We start from the raw sequence: 19102 nt of genomic DNA, 5'->3' as shown, positions 1-19102 counted from the left end.
CCCAGCACATTCTGTTCACCTATCATCTGTGACTCACTCAGGCACTTGAATTTGTATAGTCTAGGATGATTCCTTCATTTTAAAGATATGGAAAATTATAATCTAAGGAGGAAAAGTCAATCTTTCCAAAGACATGGATCAAGTTAGGGGCATAAGTGGAAGATAATTCTGATTCAGATACTGTTCCCTCCCAGTCAGCACACAACACAGACTTCTCTCTGCCTCTCCTCCACCAGTTGCTTACAATTTCTAAGCAGAATCGTATAGCAAGAGTTAGATATTATTTCCATCTGCCTAAATTTTAAAAAGAAAAAAGGATATCTAAAATAAACAACCTAATGATACATCGCAAGCTCTTAGAAAAACAGTAACAAGGCAAATCCAAAATCAGTAGAAGAAAAAAAAACAACAAAAAAAACCAATACTACTCCAAACTGAAGAAACAGTGCCTCAGGGTTCAAACTAAACTGAAATAACAACGTCTGTGCTCTTTATGGATGCAGGAGAAGCAATCTTAGCTGAACATCAGGCTGTACAGGTAAGGAGACAGGGGAACCAGAGAAATGATAGGCCTGAGGTTGTAGAGTTCCAGGGTAACACCCGGTCACCCATCTTCCAGCTCACTGCCTTTTCTACTACTCTACTACTCCCTGTCACCTCTGTACACGCACTCTTGCTTGGGGCCCAGCCTTCCCCACGTAGAACAAAAAGTAGAGAGTCCCCTCATAACTTCGCCATGCCAAACTTGACTCTACCAAGAACTAGTCTAGGATGATCAGCAAGCAGCTGATGGAACTTGATTTGCGCTGGAAGACAGATTTTCTCTAGGACTGGCATTTGGTGGAAAGGTCTGGTAGTTATGAATGTCACAGGATTCAGTGGTCTTTGTAACGCTGGCTCTTAGAAAAGCTAAACCCCATGAGAGAAGCTGCTCTAACAACATCATAGCACCTCCACTTCAACTTTAAATGAAAAGAAAAAGGCTATGGTAAAAAGCTTTAATAGCAGACTCAATGTGATTTTATAGGCAACCAATTAGCAACTTAATGAATCATTTAACTTTCTTAAAACCAGTATTCCATTCAAAAAAGATGAGCCCCAAATCATCCTTATACTGAGCAACATAACTAAGTACAAATGAAGTCAATGGTGTACCCCATTAGCATGCTGTGTTGTATGTCAATAAAACAAGCCCACCCCCGCCCCAAGCCCTGGCCACTGGCAAACATAGATAAGTGATTGTGCACTGCGTGATGATACCATTGGGTGAGAACTTTGGTTCATGCAGTCGGCCGCCACAGAGGTTGCACTGAAAACCCACTGTCCCGGTACCCAAAGTCAGTCAGTGGTGGCAGCTTGTGGCATCAGCCATGCTCCTTCCACAACACCAGGTGAATACTGTGGTCAGGCATGCTGGTGGCAAAGACCAAGCCTGTGTCATTGTGACCATCCAGTCCATTCAGCCAGGACGCTTCGCCTGCCAGGAAGCTGGAGCCTCTCTTTGACTTCCTGTACTCTGGCAGAGGCCAGCGGCTAATCAGGCTCTCAGTCCGCAAGTCCATGATATACAGGTAGCGGTTGTCAAACAGCAGGGCAAAGACGTCTCCAAAGCCAAGCAAGGCCAGGTTTGCTACCTCAGGAGTCTTGATGACCCTACAAGGATGAGAGTTAGGAATCGTAAGGCATGAGGCAACTTTTGTTTCTGTTTCATGCACTGGGATCTTTTCTAGATATAATTAAAACCAGTATAAAAATCCAAGCAAACTGCGAGCAAATGAAAGTTTTGAGAAAAAGGAAGTTGTAAGGACAAAAACAAATCCATAGGGGCTGGGAAGGTGGCTCAGTGGTAGAGTGCTTGCTTCACATGCATGAGGCCCTGGGTTCAATTCCTCATCACCACATAAACAGAAAAAGCCAGAAGTGATGCTGTGGCTCAAGTGGTAGAGTGCTAGCCTTGAGCAAAAGAGCAGCCCAGGGACAGCACCCAGGCCCTGAGTTCAAGCCCCAGGACCAGCAGGAAAAAAAAAAGTCTCACAGACTGCTGGGTGCCAGTGGCTCACTCCTGTAATCCTAGCTACTCAGGAGGCTGAGATCTGAAGAACATGGTTCAAAGCCAGCCTGGGCAGGAATGTCCATGAGACTCTTTTTTTTTTAACATAATAAATTATTTTTTTTAATTGTGAAAATACTGTACAAAGGGGTTACAATTACATGGGCAAGATGAGTACATTTCTTATCAAGCATTGTTGCTTCCTCCTTTGTTTCCCCTTCCCATCCCTTTCCATACCCCCCAACCCCCTCCATGAGACTCTTATCTCTAATTAACCACCAGAAAAATAGAAGTGGCTCTGTGGCTCAAATGGTAGAGCACTTGCCTTGAGCTGAAGAGCTCAAGGGTCAGCACCCAGGCCCAGAGTTCAAGCCCAGGAACAACAACAACAACAAAAATCCACTTCTAAGGGAAAAAAAATCTTTCAGTCTGGCTGCATCTAGGGGAGAGGTGATGTCTGATTAACATTTATAAAAACTTAATATATTCATTCAGACTAGAATGGGTCTTACAGGTTAGGTAACTCAACAGTTTTTAAGATGTGAAAACCAAAGCCCAGGCAGGTCAGGATTCACACAATCTGCCAAGTATCAGCTAGAACCAAAAGGCAAGAGTCAATCCATCTCAAGGTAAGAAGTCTTTATTATTCAAATTCTGTAACAGTGGAATATGCTGAAGCCCAAAATAAATCTAAAATCAAGGGATGAAAGTTGTTACTCTACTTTCCAGGCAGCAAACAAACAGGATTCTTTCTAAAAAGAGGCAGATAATATTGTTTCCAAAATAATTTAGAAACGTTTATTAATAATTTGTAAGAAGAACAGGCTGGGAAGGTGGCTCAGTGGTAGAGCGCTTGCCTTGCATGCCTGAGGCCCTGGGTTCGATGCTTCAGCACCACATAAGAAAAAAGATAAAAGCCGGAAGTGGCACTGTGGCTCAAGTGGTATAGCGCTAGCCTTGAGCTGAAGAGCTGAGGGACAGCGCCCAGGCCCAGAGTTCAGGCCTCATGACCGGACCCAAAAAAAAAAATAAATAAATAAAATAATTTGTAAGAAGTCATTAGAGAAACCTGAGGGTTTGCAGGGTGGCAAATTTCAAATTTTAATAACAAAGGCACAAAACAGAGAGACCTAACTAAACAACAGCACAGAAGTGGGGCGGAAGGTTTCTGTTGTCTACACCTTTAGTAAAGCAAAAGGTTGGCAAGTCAATGTCTTTTTTGGAGGCACTGGAAAAAGATCTTCAAGACATGGGCACAAGTACTTGTCTATGGTAATAAGACTGGGCTTCTGGGGGAGGGGAGTTTAGTCTATGTGTTAACAACGACAGATTAGAGTATGTCCAACAAGCCAATTACAGTTGGGGGAAGGGGAGAATGGTAACAAGGGCAAGTGAAAACAGCTGCAGAACATTCACTAACAGAAGAGAAAAAATGAGACACAGAAATTACACGTTATTACTCGTAACAGAGGAAGATGTATAAGAGAGGCCAGACATTACAGGCTTTAGAAGATGGAACTAGGGGAGCTGGCAAGGTGGCTCAGTGGTAGAGCGCTTGCCTTGCATGCCTGAGGCCCTGGGTTCGATTCCCCAGCACCACATATGCAAAAAGAAAAAAAGCCGGAAGTGGCACTGTGGCTCAAGTGGTAGAGCGCTAGCCTTGAGCTGAAGAGCTGAGGGACAGTGCCCAGGCCAAGAGTTCAGGTCCCACAACCGGACCAAAAAAAGGAAGATGGAACTAGGTTCAAAGGAGAAGAATGGCAAAGAAGTAGGTTTCAGTTTGATACAAGAAAAGGAGGGAAATATTTATTTATTTTTAATCTACCATGGGTCAGAAGTTCATCATAATTAACGTTACACCTCAACCCTTAAAATGGAGGTAGAGGTACTATCTCCTCTATACTCGTAAATAAACTGAAGCTGAGAGAAAAATGTCCTGCCATGGTCAACACAGCTAATATGACATTGATCTTCATTTGAGCCCAGATCTGTCTGACTCCAGACCTATGCTTTTTTTTTTCTTTCTGCATTTGGCTCTTTCCTGAGAGGGAGACACTGACCATCCTAGTAGAGGTGTATCTCCAATGGAGGTATTCAATTCCTGAAAAAATGGAGAAGGATACCAATGATGGATATGTTCTGAATATCTGACGCACTGGATCTCAGTGTTTGCTCCATTGAATAGGGAAGGCACACATTAGAAAGAAAAAATAATATTTGCAGGGAAATGGATAGGAGTAGAACAAATCATGTTAAGTGAGGTAAGCCAAGATCAGAGAGACAAACAGCGCTTATTTTCCCTGATAATGCAGAAATTAGGTCTAAAAGACACTGGGATATGGCAAATGACACAGAACTCTAGATACTTACATACAGTGAGACCAAAGAGGATAGTCCTAGGAGAGAATCACAAAGGTGTAATACCCCAGCACCTCCTCATATGTATATAAAATAATATACATATTGAAATGAACTCCAAAGACATGGAAACAAAGGATTTTTTTCTTAATTTGGTCTTTCTTTTTTTGTTGATTCTGTATTCTTTACCTTATATACAGTATCTTCATATCCCACATCTGTGGGAATGTGGAGACAGGGCACATCAGAGGCAAAAGGATGAAAAAGTACAGCAGTGGGGCACACTGGCTGCCCTGGACACTGATGAAAGTGAACTATGGAACTAGTAGGCAGAGATGGGAGAGAATGAGGGAACAGATGACAGACACTATGTGAAAGAAAATGTACTTATTTCCAGATGTATGTAAAAGTAACCCCATTGTGTATCACCTCTAAAACAACAACAAAGTTAAAAAAAAAAAAAAGGAATAGGGAAGGCACAACACACACTGTCAGAGAATATAAGACAAGACTCAGCACAAACACCAAAGTGGATATAATGGGTGTATCAAGGAGTAAGCAAATCAATCTACCTTTCCTTAGCTAAGCTAGGAACAGTGTTTTACTTTTTCTTTCCTGAAGAAATAGAACTGAAAAATCCAGATTAATATATTACTTAAATTCCTAAAGTTTACAAATCTTCTATCATAGGCATAAGTTTCTCTTACAATTGATCATCTGATAAAAAAAATTCTGATTCTGCCAATAAGGGCAACACTTCTAATAAAACTAAGCAAAGAGTTAAGAAACATTAGTCCTCTGCTAGAAAAGGAGACTAAAGCATAAACTCACTTTGCTAGATTAAAAATGGAAGGAACTCTGCTCAAAGAGGTAGCCATTTAGAAAATTTCAACAGCACTTATTCAAATCGCTGAATACTTTGTATGATACAAGCCTTCGTAAATAGTTCTACAAGATGGGGCTTGATCCCAAGAGAAGCTGCAAATTGTGATTAACATACAAGGCAAAACAGGGGTTCTGATTAGTTTGCTCCAGTAGTTACATAACCAGCAACTCATCTATCATTTCCCACCTAAGATGACTTGCTCATTCACTCAGCAAGTATTCACTGACAACCTAAAGTGTGCTGAACACTGTTAGAACCAGGATTAAGTAGTGAATAAGACAAAGTTCTTCACATAAAATCTGTCCCAAACTGAATTTATTAGCCAAACCGACTTCTGTTTCCTCACTTGCTAATTCATCCAAACGCTTAAGCTAGGAAACATGGCAACAGTCTAACTATCCTCCTTACTCAAATCACATATTTATTTAATCACCAGGCTCTACCTTACTAACTCTTTTCAAATGTATTCATTACTATCTCTACTAGCACATCTCAGGTCCAAAACACCATCTTTGCCAGCACTACTTTCAACAGCTTCCTATTGGTTTCTCCTCATCTATTCTTAGCACCTTTTAATCAATTACCTACTAAAATCTGATTCTGTTGTCATCTTGCTTCAATTCTTAATCTGATTGCTTCCAACTGTCCTTCCATCTCCAAGAACACTGATGAATTTCTCAAACAGACCAATCTCTCACATCTATTACTATATGCCTACCTCTGATACATAAAGTATACATGCTATACTTTACAGCAGCTCCCAAGATCTCTTCCTGAAAGCAAACACCATTTTATGTTCCTTTTAGTCCAATCAATAAACAATTTGTATATAATTAACTTTTATATGTATGTATCTTTTTGTGGTGCTGAGAACTGAGTAACAGTCAACAATCATTTCTAGAAATGATTTGGACAGCTCTGAAAACTCATGTGAGCTAGGCACACTATGATTGCAATTTACCTAGCCTCTGTAATTAGCTAGTGAGTATCATTTTTCCCTTACTATTCTTATTTCCATGAGTCCGGTATCTCTTAGGCTTCCCAGTACACAACAAAATGCCCAACACATACATAGATATTCAATGAAAAGAAGTAGTGCAAAAAACACAGATAAATACAGGTAAATGCCTACAAAGAGATTTAAAGGAAACAAAAAACAGCTAGAAAATCTGGTAAGCCTTACATCATCATCATAAAGCTGGAAACTGGGTGAGTCTGGGGACAGTACTTAAGAATAGTAAAGATAATGATGCCAAAGACTGAAACATTAATATGTTGCTCAAGAACACAGGTCTTGACAGGCTTTCAGGACTTTGTTTTGAACACTTTAGAACTGTAAACAGGCTTCCCTGCTGGCAGTCTGGTTCCTGAACCTAAGTAACCTTGCCTATTGCACTGAGATAACCTAGCTCTAGAGACTGCATCATGTCTTGGACTGATTTGAGTAACATGCTGTCATTTGTGCTTTGCTTCTTTTCAGTTAGCTTCAAAGCTTAAATGGCCCTGTGAGGTCCTAGCAACTCAGGCCACAGGATTTGTAGGGCTTCAAAAGAGGTTAGTTTATTTGTGTTTGGAGAGGGGAAAGGCTGAGATGAAATAGCCTCTTTATCAATGAAAACTCTGAACCTAACCCTTCCTATCAGTAATAGTCCTGAAGGTTCTTCTTTTTTTTTTTTAAGATAGTATATTCAAACACTAAAAAAAACCAAGAGAACATTCTAGGACTCTTCAGATGCCATTCTGAGTAGGGGAACATATAAGAGACAGGAAAACACAAGATCAAATAGAGCCTTTATCAACTACTAAGCATTGATATCACCATACCACCTTACCTCGAAGTTTTTATTCAAAATAAAAGCTAAATTCATTTGGAAAAGATACAGCTTTCCTAGGGTAACTAATGGAATGTTTCCCTTTGGAAAAAAGTTCCAGCAAAAGAATTTTTGATGCCTCCTATCTTTGTGGCTCATTAAATATTAGACAAGTCAGCCAAGGATGGATGAATGTTGGTGTAGGACATTGGAAATCTGTGCAAAATTACTATCAGAATTACTATTTCTCCATTTACAAGTGGAGAGTTTAGAGTATTTTGGAGTCAGTTTCAACCAGTTTTTACTCAAAGCATAATCAATAACCACTTCTAGAAAGAATTCTCACAGCTCTGAAAATATCAGAAATGTTGGTCTGAGGAACAGGAAGAAATAAATGAGGTTATAACTTTGTGACCAGAGAGACATGGCCCAGCCAGGTCCTTCTGGGTAGTATATTCGCACTTCACGCAAGCTGACCTCAAATAGATTGTCATGCATAAAAACAATGAAAAGAATGTTCAATGTTCCCCACTCCTCAAGGTCAGCATTTCCTGAATCATGCTGTGGAACATTAACACTGTGAATTGTTAACAGGGGAATTCACCACAAGTATGAAGTACAAGAGGTAAAATATAAACAGGTTTCTAGCTTTTGGGCGGGGGGGGGGGGGGGGGAAGCAGTACTTAGGGCCTACCAAGTACTCAGCCATTTGTGCTACATTTTCAGCCCCTCCTGATATTTTTAGGTAGGTTTATGTGGTTTTGACCACTCTGGCTTGGATGTTGATCCTTCTACCTATGGGCTGTCCCAAGTAGCGAGGACCATTCGTGCAAGCTAAATCTGGTTTACTGTCTGAGATAGGTAGGGTCTCGTTTTTTTGCCCAAGCTAGCCTCAACTGACTATCTTCTCAAATGCCAGATCCCTTGTACCTGGGATTATAGGTATAAACCACCACATTCAGCCTCAAATGTAGGGTTTCACAGTTAGTAACAGAGATTTGCTAATTCCAGTACTAGGTCTTTACCACAGGCATTTTATTTAAATCTCACTTTGTAAATTAAAAAAAAAAAACTGAGGCACAGAGGAAATGAAAAATGTACATAAAGTCATACAGATCACAGTCTATTTTCTGCACAGGGAGCAGGAAATGTTTCTCTTTCTATTTCTCCCTACTTTTAACCCTGTTATAGTAAAATAAATCCTTGCTAAAACTTTCACCAGTGAGACTCTCCTTTTTGTGAAACAGCCTGAAACTCTTTTCATGTGTAGATTAGATCTGAAGGACCTGAGATTTTCCCCTAGGAACTGGAAAGCTGAAGGTCGTCTCCTTCATTCTCCAGTGACAGAAATAGGCAAGCCTGAGAACCAGGAGTTGAATCTCACAAGGCCAAAAGAAAATGAAGATGGGAGGGTAGTAGAAGAAAGTAACAATTAGAGATTTGAAAACAAAAAAACAAGAAAAGAAAATGAAGATGGGAACCAGTTAGAATTTCTTGTGATTCTCCATTAAGAAGAATTTTAAAGAATTAGAAATATTAGATTAACTAATAAAGTTACTATTGCAGCCAATATGACCTCAATATAAGTTAGGTAACAAAATTTTGTATAAGTTTTGTATTAAATGGGAGTTTTTATTTTCATACTAGTCTCTAACTACATTTATTTTGCAAAAGGGAGGGAAAATGAATGAAATTCTCTATGTACAGATTTTTCGGATGGCCATTATGTCTCATTGTAGAGAAAAACTAGCATTTTCTAAGGATTCTGGGAAATTTCTCCATGAATCTAAACTATCTACAACTTTAAACTACCAAGTAGTTAGGTGGTTGTAGCCATTACTTTTCACCTAATTTAAAAGGACTTATAAGTTCTACCTTCAGTCTGGTGCATTCCTGAAACGAAGCAAATGTTTGGATGGCAGCTCGGACTGACGCTGATGACGTCCATTTCAGTGATACAACTAAATCAATGGGAAATGCTACCATTCCTAAGGAGGAGCCAAAGTGTAACTACCAAATTAGGAATGCCAATGTATAATGTAAAAGGTATATGATTAATTGCTTAACTGAAGCAATAAAACAGCTACTACATAAGATTAAGGGATATCACGCAGGGAAAGAATGAACATCCTAACCTATTTCTAGGATGCTTAACAGTGACCCAGAAAAAGATTATTACCAGTCCAGACCCAGTAGAGAAACACCTCTGAGAGTATCTTTTACTAGCCAGTCAGTACCAGTTACCCATCTTAACTTGTGAGGTTGTCAATTACCAGGATTTAATAGAACAAAATAAAGATTAGTTGCAGATAAAGAGGTAAGCCCAATTAAGGTTAAATATAGGCTATAGATTAAAGTTCGAACTCTAAAGGAAGATTCCTGGAGGAATAAACTGAGAAAACTACAGTAGGCTGATTATAGTAACCCAAAGGAAAAATGTTATGTGGAGAATCAGGACATTGGAAAACTGAATACACTAAGGGGCCACGTTATCAAAAGACATGCTGCCTCTGCCATAAATGGAAACACTGGAGAAAGAACTATCTCTGGAGAAAAGGGGATGGGGACGTGGGAAGTAGAATCCACCTCCAACATGGCAATCTCTGCAGACTAAAGATACCCAAGAGGATCCCACTAATGGAACCCCAACTAGTCAACTCCTAGCATCCTATGAGGAACCCTGGATGTCTTGAGATGTGGCCAAAAGGTTTATTTTAATAGACAGTAGGGCCCAACTTTTTGTCTTAACTGACTTCCCTACATTTCTTTCTCAATGGAGCTGCATGGTAACCAGAGCTGATGAAACTGCCATGATCAAAAGATTTACTGCTCTAAGTTACAGATATGAAAATGTTATTTTCTCCCAAAATAAATCTTTCAATAATTTCTTACTGTACCAAAATGCCTCATGTCAGGAAAAAAATTACTTTAGAAACAAATGTGTTTTTTATAAATTATTGTATGGAAAGATAATTTGAGATTGTTTCCTTCTTGGTTTTTACTAAAATAGTGCTACTGAGCACATTTTATTTTGATGAAGTTTTATCTAAATTCAAAAACCTGTGTTAAAATTACTTCAAATTGAACAAAAAAATAGGGACAGAAAAGAAAGATCTCATAGAAGAGATCTATCTTAAATAAAAAAGACAGAAAAATTATGAGGATTTTTTTTGGGGGGAGGAAATTAAAAGAAATGTTTTCAGCTAAAGAATTTTTTTGGTAGAGTAAGGTTTGTCCTAACTGGTTGTTCCAAAATGGGGGGAGGGAAACCTATCAAACAACAACAACCAGGTTGTGGGCCAAAAATATCAGCAGGCTCCAGGTCATACAGACCATCACTGGTCTTTGGCAAAGAGAGTTACCAATGCCGTAAGACTTTGCACCTAAACCAAAGTCTATCCCTAGAGTAAATTCTCTCAATGTATCACATGACATTTGTGACACCAGCTGCTATGAACTTCAAATATGCTGAGATACTGCCACTCTTCTGGCAGGGGCGGGGGGGGGAGGGGGGGAGAGTCTGTGGTATAAAAAAGTTGTTTGTCCATGGATCTCTTATTTACTTCTTTGGAGGGAAACCCTGCAAATTACACTTTTTCTAAGTAATTCTATTTCTACTAGTCAAAAAAAGGCTGTTTAACATGTAGACACTGTTGAGATTTACCAGGCTTGTGTAACAATGCAGAATTCCTACTGACTTGAAGTAAAACTTAAAATATCAGAATGGAAGGAGGTATGAGAGATCTCATCCAAACTTCTCATATATTAAATCCTGCAAGGGGAAGTATTTGTGATTCAGAGTAAGGGAAGGATTAGAAAAACCAGATCTTTACGTAGTAGCATTTAACCCTTCCTCAATTTGCTTGATTTCTCTAGAACATGTATGAACGATTCAATATGTATAACTGATTCAATATGTTTATAACTGGTAAGTATTTTCTAAAAGCAAGCTTCTGACTAGTACATTCAAACATTTAGTCTGAAATGCAGTAGATTTTCAAAGGTAAAGCATATGGCACAAGGAAACATTACCTGAGAACATCATAACTGGCAAAGTCCCACTGGTAGAGACCAAGTGCTGAGCTACAGACAATGTATTTGCCATCAAAATGAAGCCTTGGCTGCAGGCAGATACTTCTATCCTCGGAGACAGACAATGTCTTTAAGCACTTGCAGTTGATTTCTCTCCCAATTGGCCAAATCTACAGGGGGAAAAAAAGGTCATGTCACCACAGAAGGCTAGTCTTAAACAATGTGGTTTTCAATGATGCTTGAATTTGCTAAAGACAAAAGTAAAATATGCAGCAAATACCTAGTTAAGAGTTATGGAATTAAATTCGGATTCTCCTGTATAATGTTAAGGAAAATACTTTGCCTTTCTGAATCCTTGTTCTTGTAATGAAGACCAATGCCTACCACACAGTTTAAAAGATGAAATAAAAATGTACGAATTTGCCGGGTGTCGGTGGCTCACATCTGTAATCCTAGCTACTCAGGAGGCTGAGATCTGAGGATCACGGTTCAAAGCCAGCCCGGGCAGGAGAGTCCGTGAGACTCTTATCTCCAATAAACCACTAGAAAACCGGAAGTGGCACTGTGGCTCAAGCAGTAGAGTGCTCGCCTTGAGCTGAAGAGCATAGGGACAGCGTCCAAGCCCAGAGTTCAAGCCCCACAAATGACAAAAAAAAAAAGGATGATTTCATTGTATGAATTCTTTGCAAATTGTTAAAACAAATGAATGTTTTCATAGTTTAGATCTAAGACTTGAGGAAGGGAGGAGGCATGTGCCTTAAGAAAAGAGTAAGGGCACAAAAAAAAAAGAAAGAAAAGAGTAAGGGCTTATAATTCCAGCTACTTGGGAGGCAGACATAGGATAATGAAATTCAAGATCTGCTGGGAAGCCGGGCAACAGTGGCTCACACCTATAATCCTAGCTACTCAGGAGGCTGAGATCTGAGGATCGCAGTTCAAAGCCAGTCTGGGCAGGAAAGTCCATGTAACTCTTATCTCCAATAAACCACCAGAAAACAGGAAGTGGTGCTGTAGCCCAACTGGTAAAGTGCTAGCCTTGAGCTGAAGAGCTGAGGGACAGCGCTCAGGCCCAGAGTTCAAGCCCCACGTCCGACAAAAAGAAAAAGAAAAAAAATCTGCTGGGAAAAGTGGGCAAGACTAGCTCTCAAAATCAAAAGAGATAGGGATGTAGCTTAAGTGGCAAAGCATTTGCCTGGGAAGCATGAGATGTCCTAGGTTCAATCCCCACTACCATACCAAGAACAGAAAAAGGAAAAAAGGAAAGAGGGAGAGGAAGAGATCAAGAAAAAATAAGGAAAAGAAAGCAAAATACAGTAAAGCTTGGTGACACATCCCTATAACCTAAATACTTAGGAGACTAAAGCAGGAGGATCATGACTTTACGGCCCACCCTATACTACACAGCAAGAATCTGTCTCCAGCCAGGCACTGGTGGCTCACGCCTGTAATCCTAGCTACTGAGGAGGCTGAGATCTGAAGACTGCAGTTCAAAGCAAGCACAGGCAGGAAAGTCCCTGAGACTTTTACCTCCAATTAACCACCAGAAAACCAGAAGTGGCGCTGTGGCTCAAGTGGCAAAGCATTCACCTTGAGCTCAGGGGCAACGCCCTAGGTCCAGAGTTCAAGCCCCATGACCCACCAAAAAAAAAAAAAAAAAGAAAAAAGAATCTGTCTCCAAAACAGAAAGAATGAGAGAAATCTTTTTTTGTGGATTTCATTTGAAAAACAGGGTTAGAAACTGCATAGCACTTAGCCTTGGAATGTTTTTTAATATAATTTTATTATTATTAAGGTATTGTACAGAGGGGTTACCATTTCCCAAATCGGGTAGTAAGTACGATTGTTTTTGGACAATATCATCCCTTCCTTCCCTTTCCTCCAGTTTCCCCATCCCATCCCCACCCACAAATTGCACAGCTCATTTTCCACATAGTGTATACTGAATACCATGACTACATTTTCTCACCCTTGCTTCTTCCATCTCAGGACCCTCCTCTATCCCCTTAAAAAGACAAAAAAAAAAAAAAGCAAAAACCAATACCACCACCAACAGCAAACCCTATATAGGTCTTGGAATATTTTGCCTTTGTTATCCCTCTTCAATTTCCTTCTCTTTCCTGTTTTTCTTTAGTGAGACAATTAGTAGAGGAAAAAAACTCACCTTGATCTCATATTTGTCTGCACTTAAGAGGATATAGTCTCCAGGGCTATGCAAGAGAGACTTGACTTTGCACTTCTGTAAAACCACCTGCAAATATGAAGATCTATGTTATACAAAAAGCTTTTCAACGCTGTTCCTACACAGATTTTATACTCATAACTGGACACAAGGTGCACACTTGTCATCCAAGCTATGTGGGAAGTTGAGATGGAAAGGAATTGAGGCGTCAGGCCAGCATGAACAAAAAAGTCCAAGACACCATGCCCACTGAGGGAAGCTGGACATGGTGGTGTGTGTGCCTGTGATCCCAGCAATAATGAGAAGTCTAAAGTAGGTAGATTACCCATTTGTACAATTAATGGTAAATGTTTTGTTTTCAAGTAGGTGGATTGTGGCTTTGCTGAAAACACAGGAAGGAATTAAGACTCTATCCTAAAAATAGCCAGTGAAAAAAACAGGGCTGGAAGTGTGGTTCAAATGATAGATGCCAAAATGCCCTAAGTTCAAGACTTAGTCTTGAAACAGGGGAGGGGAGGGGAGGGTAGAAGAGGGAAGAGAGAGGGGGGAAGAGGGGGGAAGAGGGGGGAAGAGGGGGGAAGAGGGGGGAAGAGGGGGGAAGAGGGGGGAAGAGGGGGGAAGAGGGAAGAGGGGAGGGGAAGGGAGAAGAGGGAAGGGGAGGAGAGAAGAGAAAGGAAGAGAGGGGAAGGGAGGGAGGAGGGGAAGAAAAGTGAGTAAGAGTTGAGCTAATATGAAATACTAGAATGACTAAGCTATAACTGTATTATCCTATTAACTCCTACCAAGATTTTTATTACAACTATTTTTACTATAAGTAGTATCTTGCCAGGTGTGATGACACACACCTGTAATCCCAAAACAGGAGGATTAAGGACAGCCTGAATTACTTATTGTAAGATCCTGTCTCAAAAAAAGTATAAATAAAGTAGGCTGGGAAGGTGGCTCAGTGGTAGAGTGCTTGCCTTGCATGCATGAGGCCCTGGGTTCAATTCTTCAGCACCACATAAGCAGAAAAAGCTGGAAGTGGCACTGTGGCTCAAGTGGTAGAGCGCTAGCCTTGAGCTGAAGTGCTGAGGGACAGTGATCATGCCCAGAGTTCAGGCTCCACGACTGACAAAAAAAAACAAGTATCTACCCAGACACTAGTTACTCATGCCTATAATCCTAGCTACTTAGGAGGCTGAGATTTGAGGACTGCGGTTCAAAGCTAGCCCAGGCAGGAAAGTTCATGAGACTCTTATCTCCAATTAACTACCAGAAAACCAGAAGTGGCACTGTGGCTCAAGCAGTAGAGCAGTCGCCTTGAGCTGAAGAGCTCAGGGACAGTGCCCAGGCTGAGTTCAAGCCCAAGATTGACAAAAAAATAAAGTATCTAAAGGTATCCAATGTTGGCTGTAATTAGTCTTATCTTTAGCCTGAAAGCAGACATTATCTTTTAAAAATTATAAATGTGACTGAACAGAAGAATATCCAAAGAAAAAATCCATAGGCAAATTAGTAAACGCAAATAATCACTTTTCAGAAATGTGCACTATAAAAAATATACAGTATATGTATATATGTGTGTGTATATATCTGTTATATATGTATAAATTATATATGTAATTTTCCAACCCTAGACAAGACCATCATATCATTTACATCACACACACATACACCCACCACTTTGTTGCTGGAAATGAAACTGAGAGTTTCAAAACACATACTAAGCAAGAACTCTACAACTATACCTTCAGCTCTACCTGTATATTTTGGTTATCTTCTTTCACATAACCATGGTGAAGATGAAATAAAAATTCTAAGCAATAGTAATAATAATATTAACAGTAAGAGTAATGTAAAAGAAGCTAACATTCTACTGCATTTGGAATAATCGATGCATACTAGGTTTTAGGGTTTGTTTGGGAGGATTTGAATTTAGGACCTCATGCTTGCTACATAGGCACTATAACAATGGCACTCCTCCAGCTCTTTTCTGTGCTTGCTTTTGTTGTTGTTGTTTGTTTGTTTTGGTGGGTTGTAGGGCTTGAACTCTAGGCCTGGACGCGATCCCTGAGCTCTTCAGCTCAAGGTAAGCGCTCTACTACTTTACTACTTGAGCCAGAGCCATTTCTGATTATTTGGTGTTTAATTAGAGGTAAGAGTCTCACAGACTTTCCTGCCCAGGCTGGTTTTAAACAGTGATTCTCAGATCTCAGCCTCCTGAGTAGCTAGGATTACAGGTGTGTGTCACTGGTGCCCAGCTTGTGCTTGTTATTTTTGAGATATGGTTCACGTCCATATTGATCTACTGACTTTATGCTTCTTGTAGTAGCTGGGATAACATGCATGCATCACTATGCTCAGCTTCTTGTACTGAAATGAAACTCTATGGACTTTTCTGCTGGCCTGGAACTATGATCACCTTGATTTTAGCCTCTAGCATAGCTGGGATGACAGGTGTGTGCCACTGCATGCAGCTACTAGTTAAGAAAGGATCTCCCATGTATATCCAGGCTGGCCTCAAACTACAATTCTCTCAAACAGGTAGGCAGGAGCCACAGGTGCCTGGCTGGGCCTAGCCAGTTAAAACCAATCAATCAATCAGCATAAGGTAAGAAGAAAGGCAAGATTTACTTGTTCAGAAGCCTGGGTTGCAGATTCAACTGAGACCTGATAGTAAGCATCAGGCACTGTGCTGGGTGCTAGCCCAACATGTCACTTAATGATCATAAAATCCAGCAGGTGATAAATTCACGACTCTCTTTAGCCTCACCTATTTTAGAAGAAAGGTCTAACTATCTACCCAATCTAAAACCTACCAGCTATCTGTGACTTTTTTAAGGTTTTTTCTTTTGATTTTATTAATCTTACTGATTTTTTTTAATGTGATACTGAGGAATCAAACTCAGGGCTTTATGCCTGCTACTCAAGCACTGTACCACTACACCACCTTCCCTGTCCCTATGATTCTTTATCCCCCATATAGATGCTGCACACTATCATGGAATAGAGTGCATGTATCTATTCCACCGGCTGCACCACCATCTCTTACCACTGTACGGTAGTATCTGCCATCATCCATTCCCACAAATGAAAAGCCTGACATCAGGAGGCTTCTTAAGTTTTCCTACCTTAGTAACCCATTCCGTGTGCCCGGTGAGTGTATTGAGGCATGTCCCAGCAGATAAAGCCCAAACTTTCACAGTGAAGTCTGCAGAGCCACTCACCAAGATATCCAGTTCATCGTTGTAGTCCACGCTAAACACTAGTGCATATAACATACACAAAGTTAAAACATACCCTTCTGCCAGTGGATCTTTGTTTAACAAACGTTCAGCACTGTTTATTCTTCCTAGCTGCCTAATGGTTTAATTCCCTAACAAGAGTTACTATAATGGTGCTTGCTACTCAACCAGCAATATTATGATTTAAATTTTAAAAACCTATTGTAAAATTATCATTATTAAAATTTATTAAAGTTGGAAAATTCCAAGAACAATACAACCTCTTACACTTGTGCCAGCTTCAAAGTGCAACACACAACCAGTCATAGAGATAATGGCACTTCCTAAAACCATCTGCCTGATATTACACAAATTTTTACTTAGCCTATGTAGAAAAACAGAACATACATGACTTTATTCAGGTTTGTAATGATAGTAAAAGAAAAATGTGAAGAATTTTAAGCTTCAAAACAGGACTCTGTTAAGAAAAACCAATGTAAAGAGAAAAAGGGCAAACTAAGTCATTCATTCAATATAGTAATACCTAGCAGTTAAATCTGTGCAGGTACAGTAGTAGAACATTCAGTATTTCTTTCTGTCTTTAAGTTCTAAAGGACACTGAGAACCTGGAGATGAAGATAGTAGTACTTCCTTTAAAGGAATTTAAATCTGGGAAGAGAAGTCTAGAAAAAAAGTTTACCTCTTGCTAGGGAAACACCATGGAGAATGACTAAGTCTGCACAGGCCTATCAGGGAGGACTTCAGGGAAGAGGTGGTATTGGAAATAGGCCCTGAAGAATAAGCATTTTATATCAAGAAAAGGAAAAGAATTATGTTGGAAAAAGGAACAGGAAAAGCATGGATTTAAGAAAAGCCACCACAATGTCCAGAAAACAGCAAATGGAACATTTTTTTTAGAACAGGATCTCCAACTTGACCAGGAAAAAAAAAAACCATCTGGAAGTCATGATATACCTTGACACTGGGAAATGTAACAACCAGTTTAACATGTAAGTTCCATACTGAATCACACATCACCAAATATTGATTTCTAAAACAGATAGATTGAGTTGTAAAGGAGATAACAAAGACTGAAGCAAAATGTACAAAATAAATAAAATGGGAAAACTGTTTTTAGTACTCAAAAAAAAAAAAACCCAAACCCCACACAGGTGTACCTACAGGTGTACCTGAAAGAATTACTGAGCACAGACACAGTATAAGAGTGAACAAGACAGACTCTATCCTATGGAGGTGATCTGGTGGTGAGGTAAGGCTATCATATGATCTGTCATTTAACAGCAATACAAACTTGGGAGAACCTACAGCAGAGAGCAAGTCTTGGAAGGCTACTCATAAATATGATGTCAAAGAGCACAGACTGTGACTCTTAAGAGGCTAAAGCAGTACATAAATGGAGGAAGGAAAGAAGGCCGGCACTGCACAAGATGCTGAGAGTAGCTCACTATGCAGTTCCAAAATGAAATCCAACAGGAGAAGCTCAAGGCTACCTTTAAAAAAATAGTTTTCTGTCCCCAAAGCTGCTATACATTTATCAGGAGACACTTAGGTATCAGTTTCATTTTATCTCTAGGTAGTTGTCTGTTAATCACCTCCAAACTGAGCTCTACCTAGACATAAAACAGGGGAGACCATATTCATTTCAAAGACATTCAGCCCCAAATCTACAAAACGAATTTTGCTGAATTTCTACGTTTAGGATTTAAGTCATTTTGGAAGGACAGAATCTGACAAAAATCACATGAACTGACTGCTCACCAGGATATAAACCAACTAGGAGAGGAAAAACCACCACTCTCAGCTTAAAGGTACACAGATATTTTTCAATGGGCTAAGGAAAAGCAAAATTGTGAACAACATTCCAAATGAGGAGGAGGAGAGAATGGCAGATCAATTAAGGGGGTGAGGGGGCTGACATACTTGGTTCCTAGTTTTAAAGCGATAGGCTCTATTGTAAAAACCCCTGGAAAAGAGTAACCCACCCGCCCCCGTGTGCCCTCGGAAGTGCTGGGTCCTGGCTCCGGAACTCCATTCCCAGCAGGCCACAGTGTTGTCAAAGGAGCCTGTCACAAGCTTCTGCTCATCGAACTTCACTGCTGCACATGTGTGGGTCTGGATGCCATAAACACACTGCCCTGTGCTCACATCCCACAGCTTTGCAGACAAGTCATCTGACCCTTTAAAAGAAAAGCAGGGGAGTTATTAATGAAACACACCCCGAATAAGGAAAATCAATCCCCAAAACACAGTATTCTCAAAAAAGACCCTCAGGGTCACCTTCTCCAGTATTCCCATTTTAATGATGAGAAAACCAATAAATGGAGAAAATATAAGTTGCTTAGTCACCAAAATGCTGTCAAATGCACTAGGATAGGATCACAAAATCGAAGCTTTTAAGTTTCAGATTTTCCCATTAATTCTCCAGGTGATGAAAAAGAGATTAAAGCATCCCTTGGTACGTTCATTGAAGAATTCCATGAATCTGTGGGTAGTATGAGTTTTTGGATCTGAGTTTGAAATGGCTGGGTGCTACCTATGACTGTATGCTTGTTTACTACC

The 19102-nt window shown here is 40.0% G+C and overlaps 1 protein-coding gene across 1 annotated transcript; it reads right to left on the bottom strand.

The window, feature by feature from the left end:
* Positions 1–984: 984 nt before the first annotated feature.
* Fbxw2 (F-box and WD repeat domain containing 2) lies at positions 985–18727 on the bottom strand (the record flags this gene model as incomplete). The annotated part of the gene is made up of 5 exons (XM_013030106.1): positions 985–1653; positions 11138–11307; positions 13299–13385; positions 16430–16563; positions 18526–18727. Coding segments are annotated over 5 exons (882 nt in total), but the record flags the coding sequence as incomplete, so codon positions are not given.
* Between the last annotated feature and the right edge of the window lie 375 nt (positions 18728–19102).

Source organism: Dipodomys ordii, unplaced genomic scaffold, assembly GCF_000151885.1.
Source record: "Dipodomys ordii isolate 6190 unplaced genomic scaffold, Dord_2.0 Scaffold127, whole genome shotgun sequence".
Classification (NCBI taxonomy): domain Eukaryota; kingdom Metazoa; phylum Chordata; class Mammalia; order Rodentia; family Heteromyidae; genus Dipodomys; species Dipodomys ordii.
The sequence above is the reverse complement of the archived record's forward strand: the minus strand, read 5'-3'. Positions and strand labels throughout refer to the sequence as shown.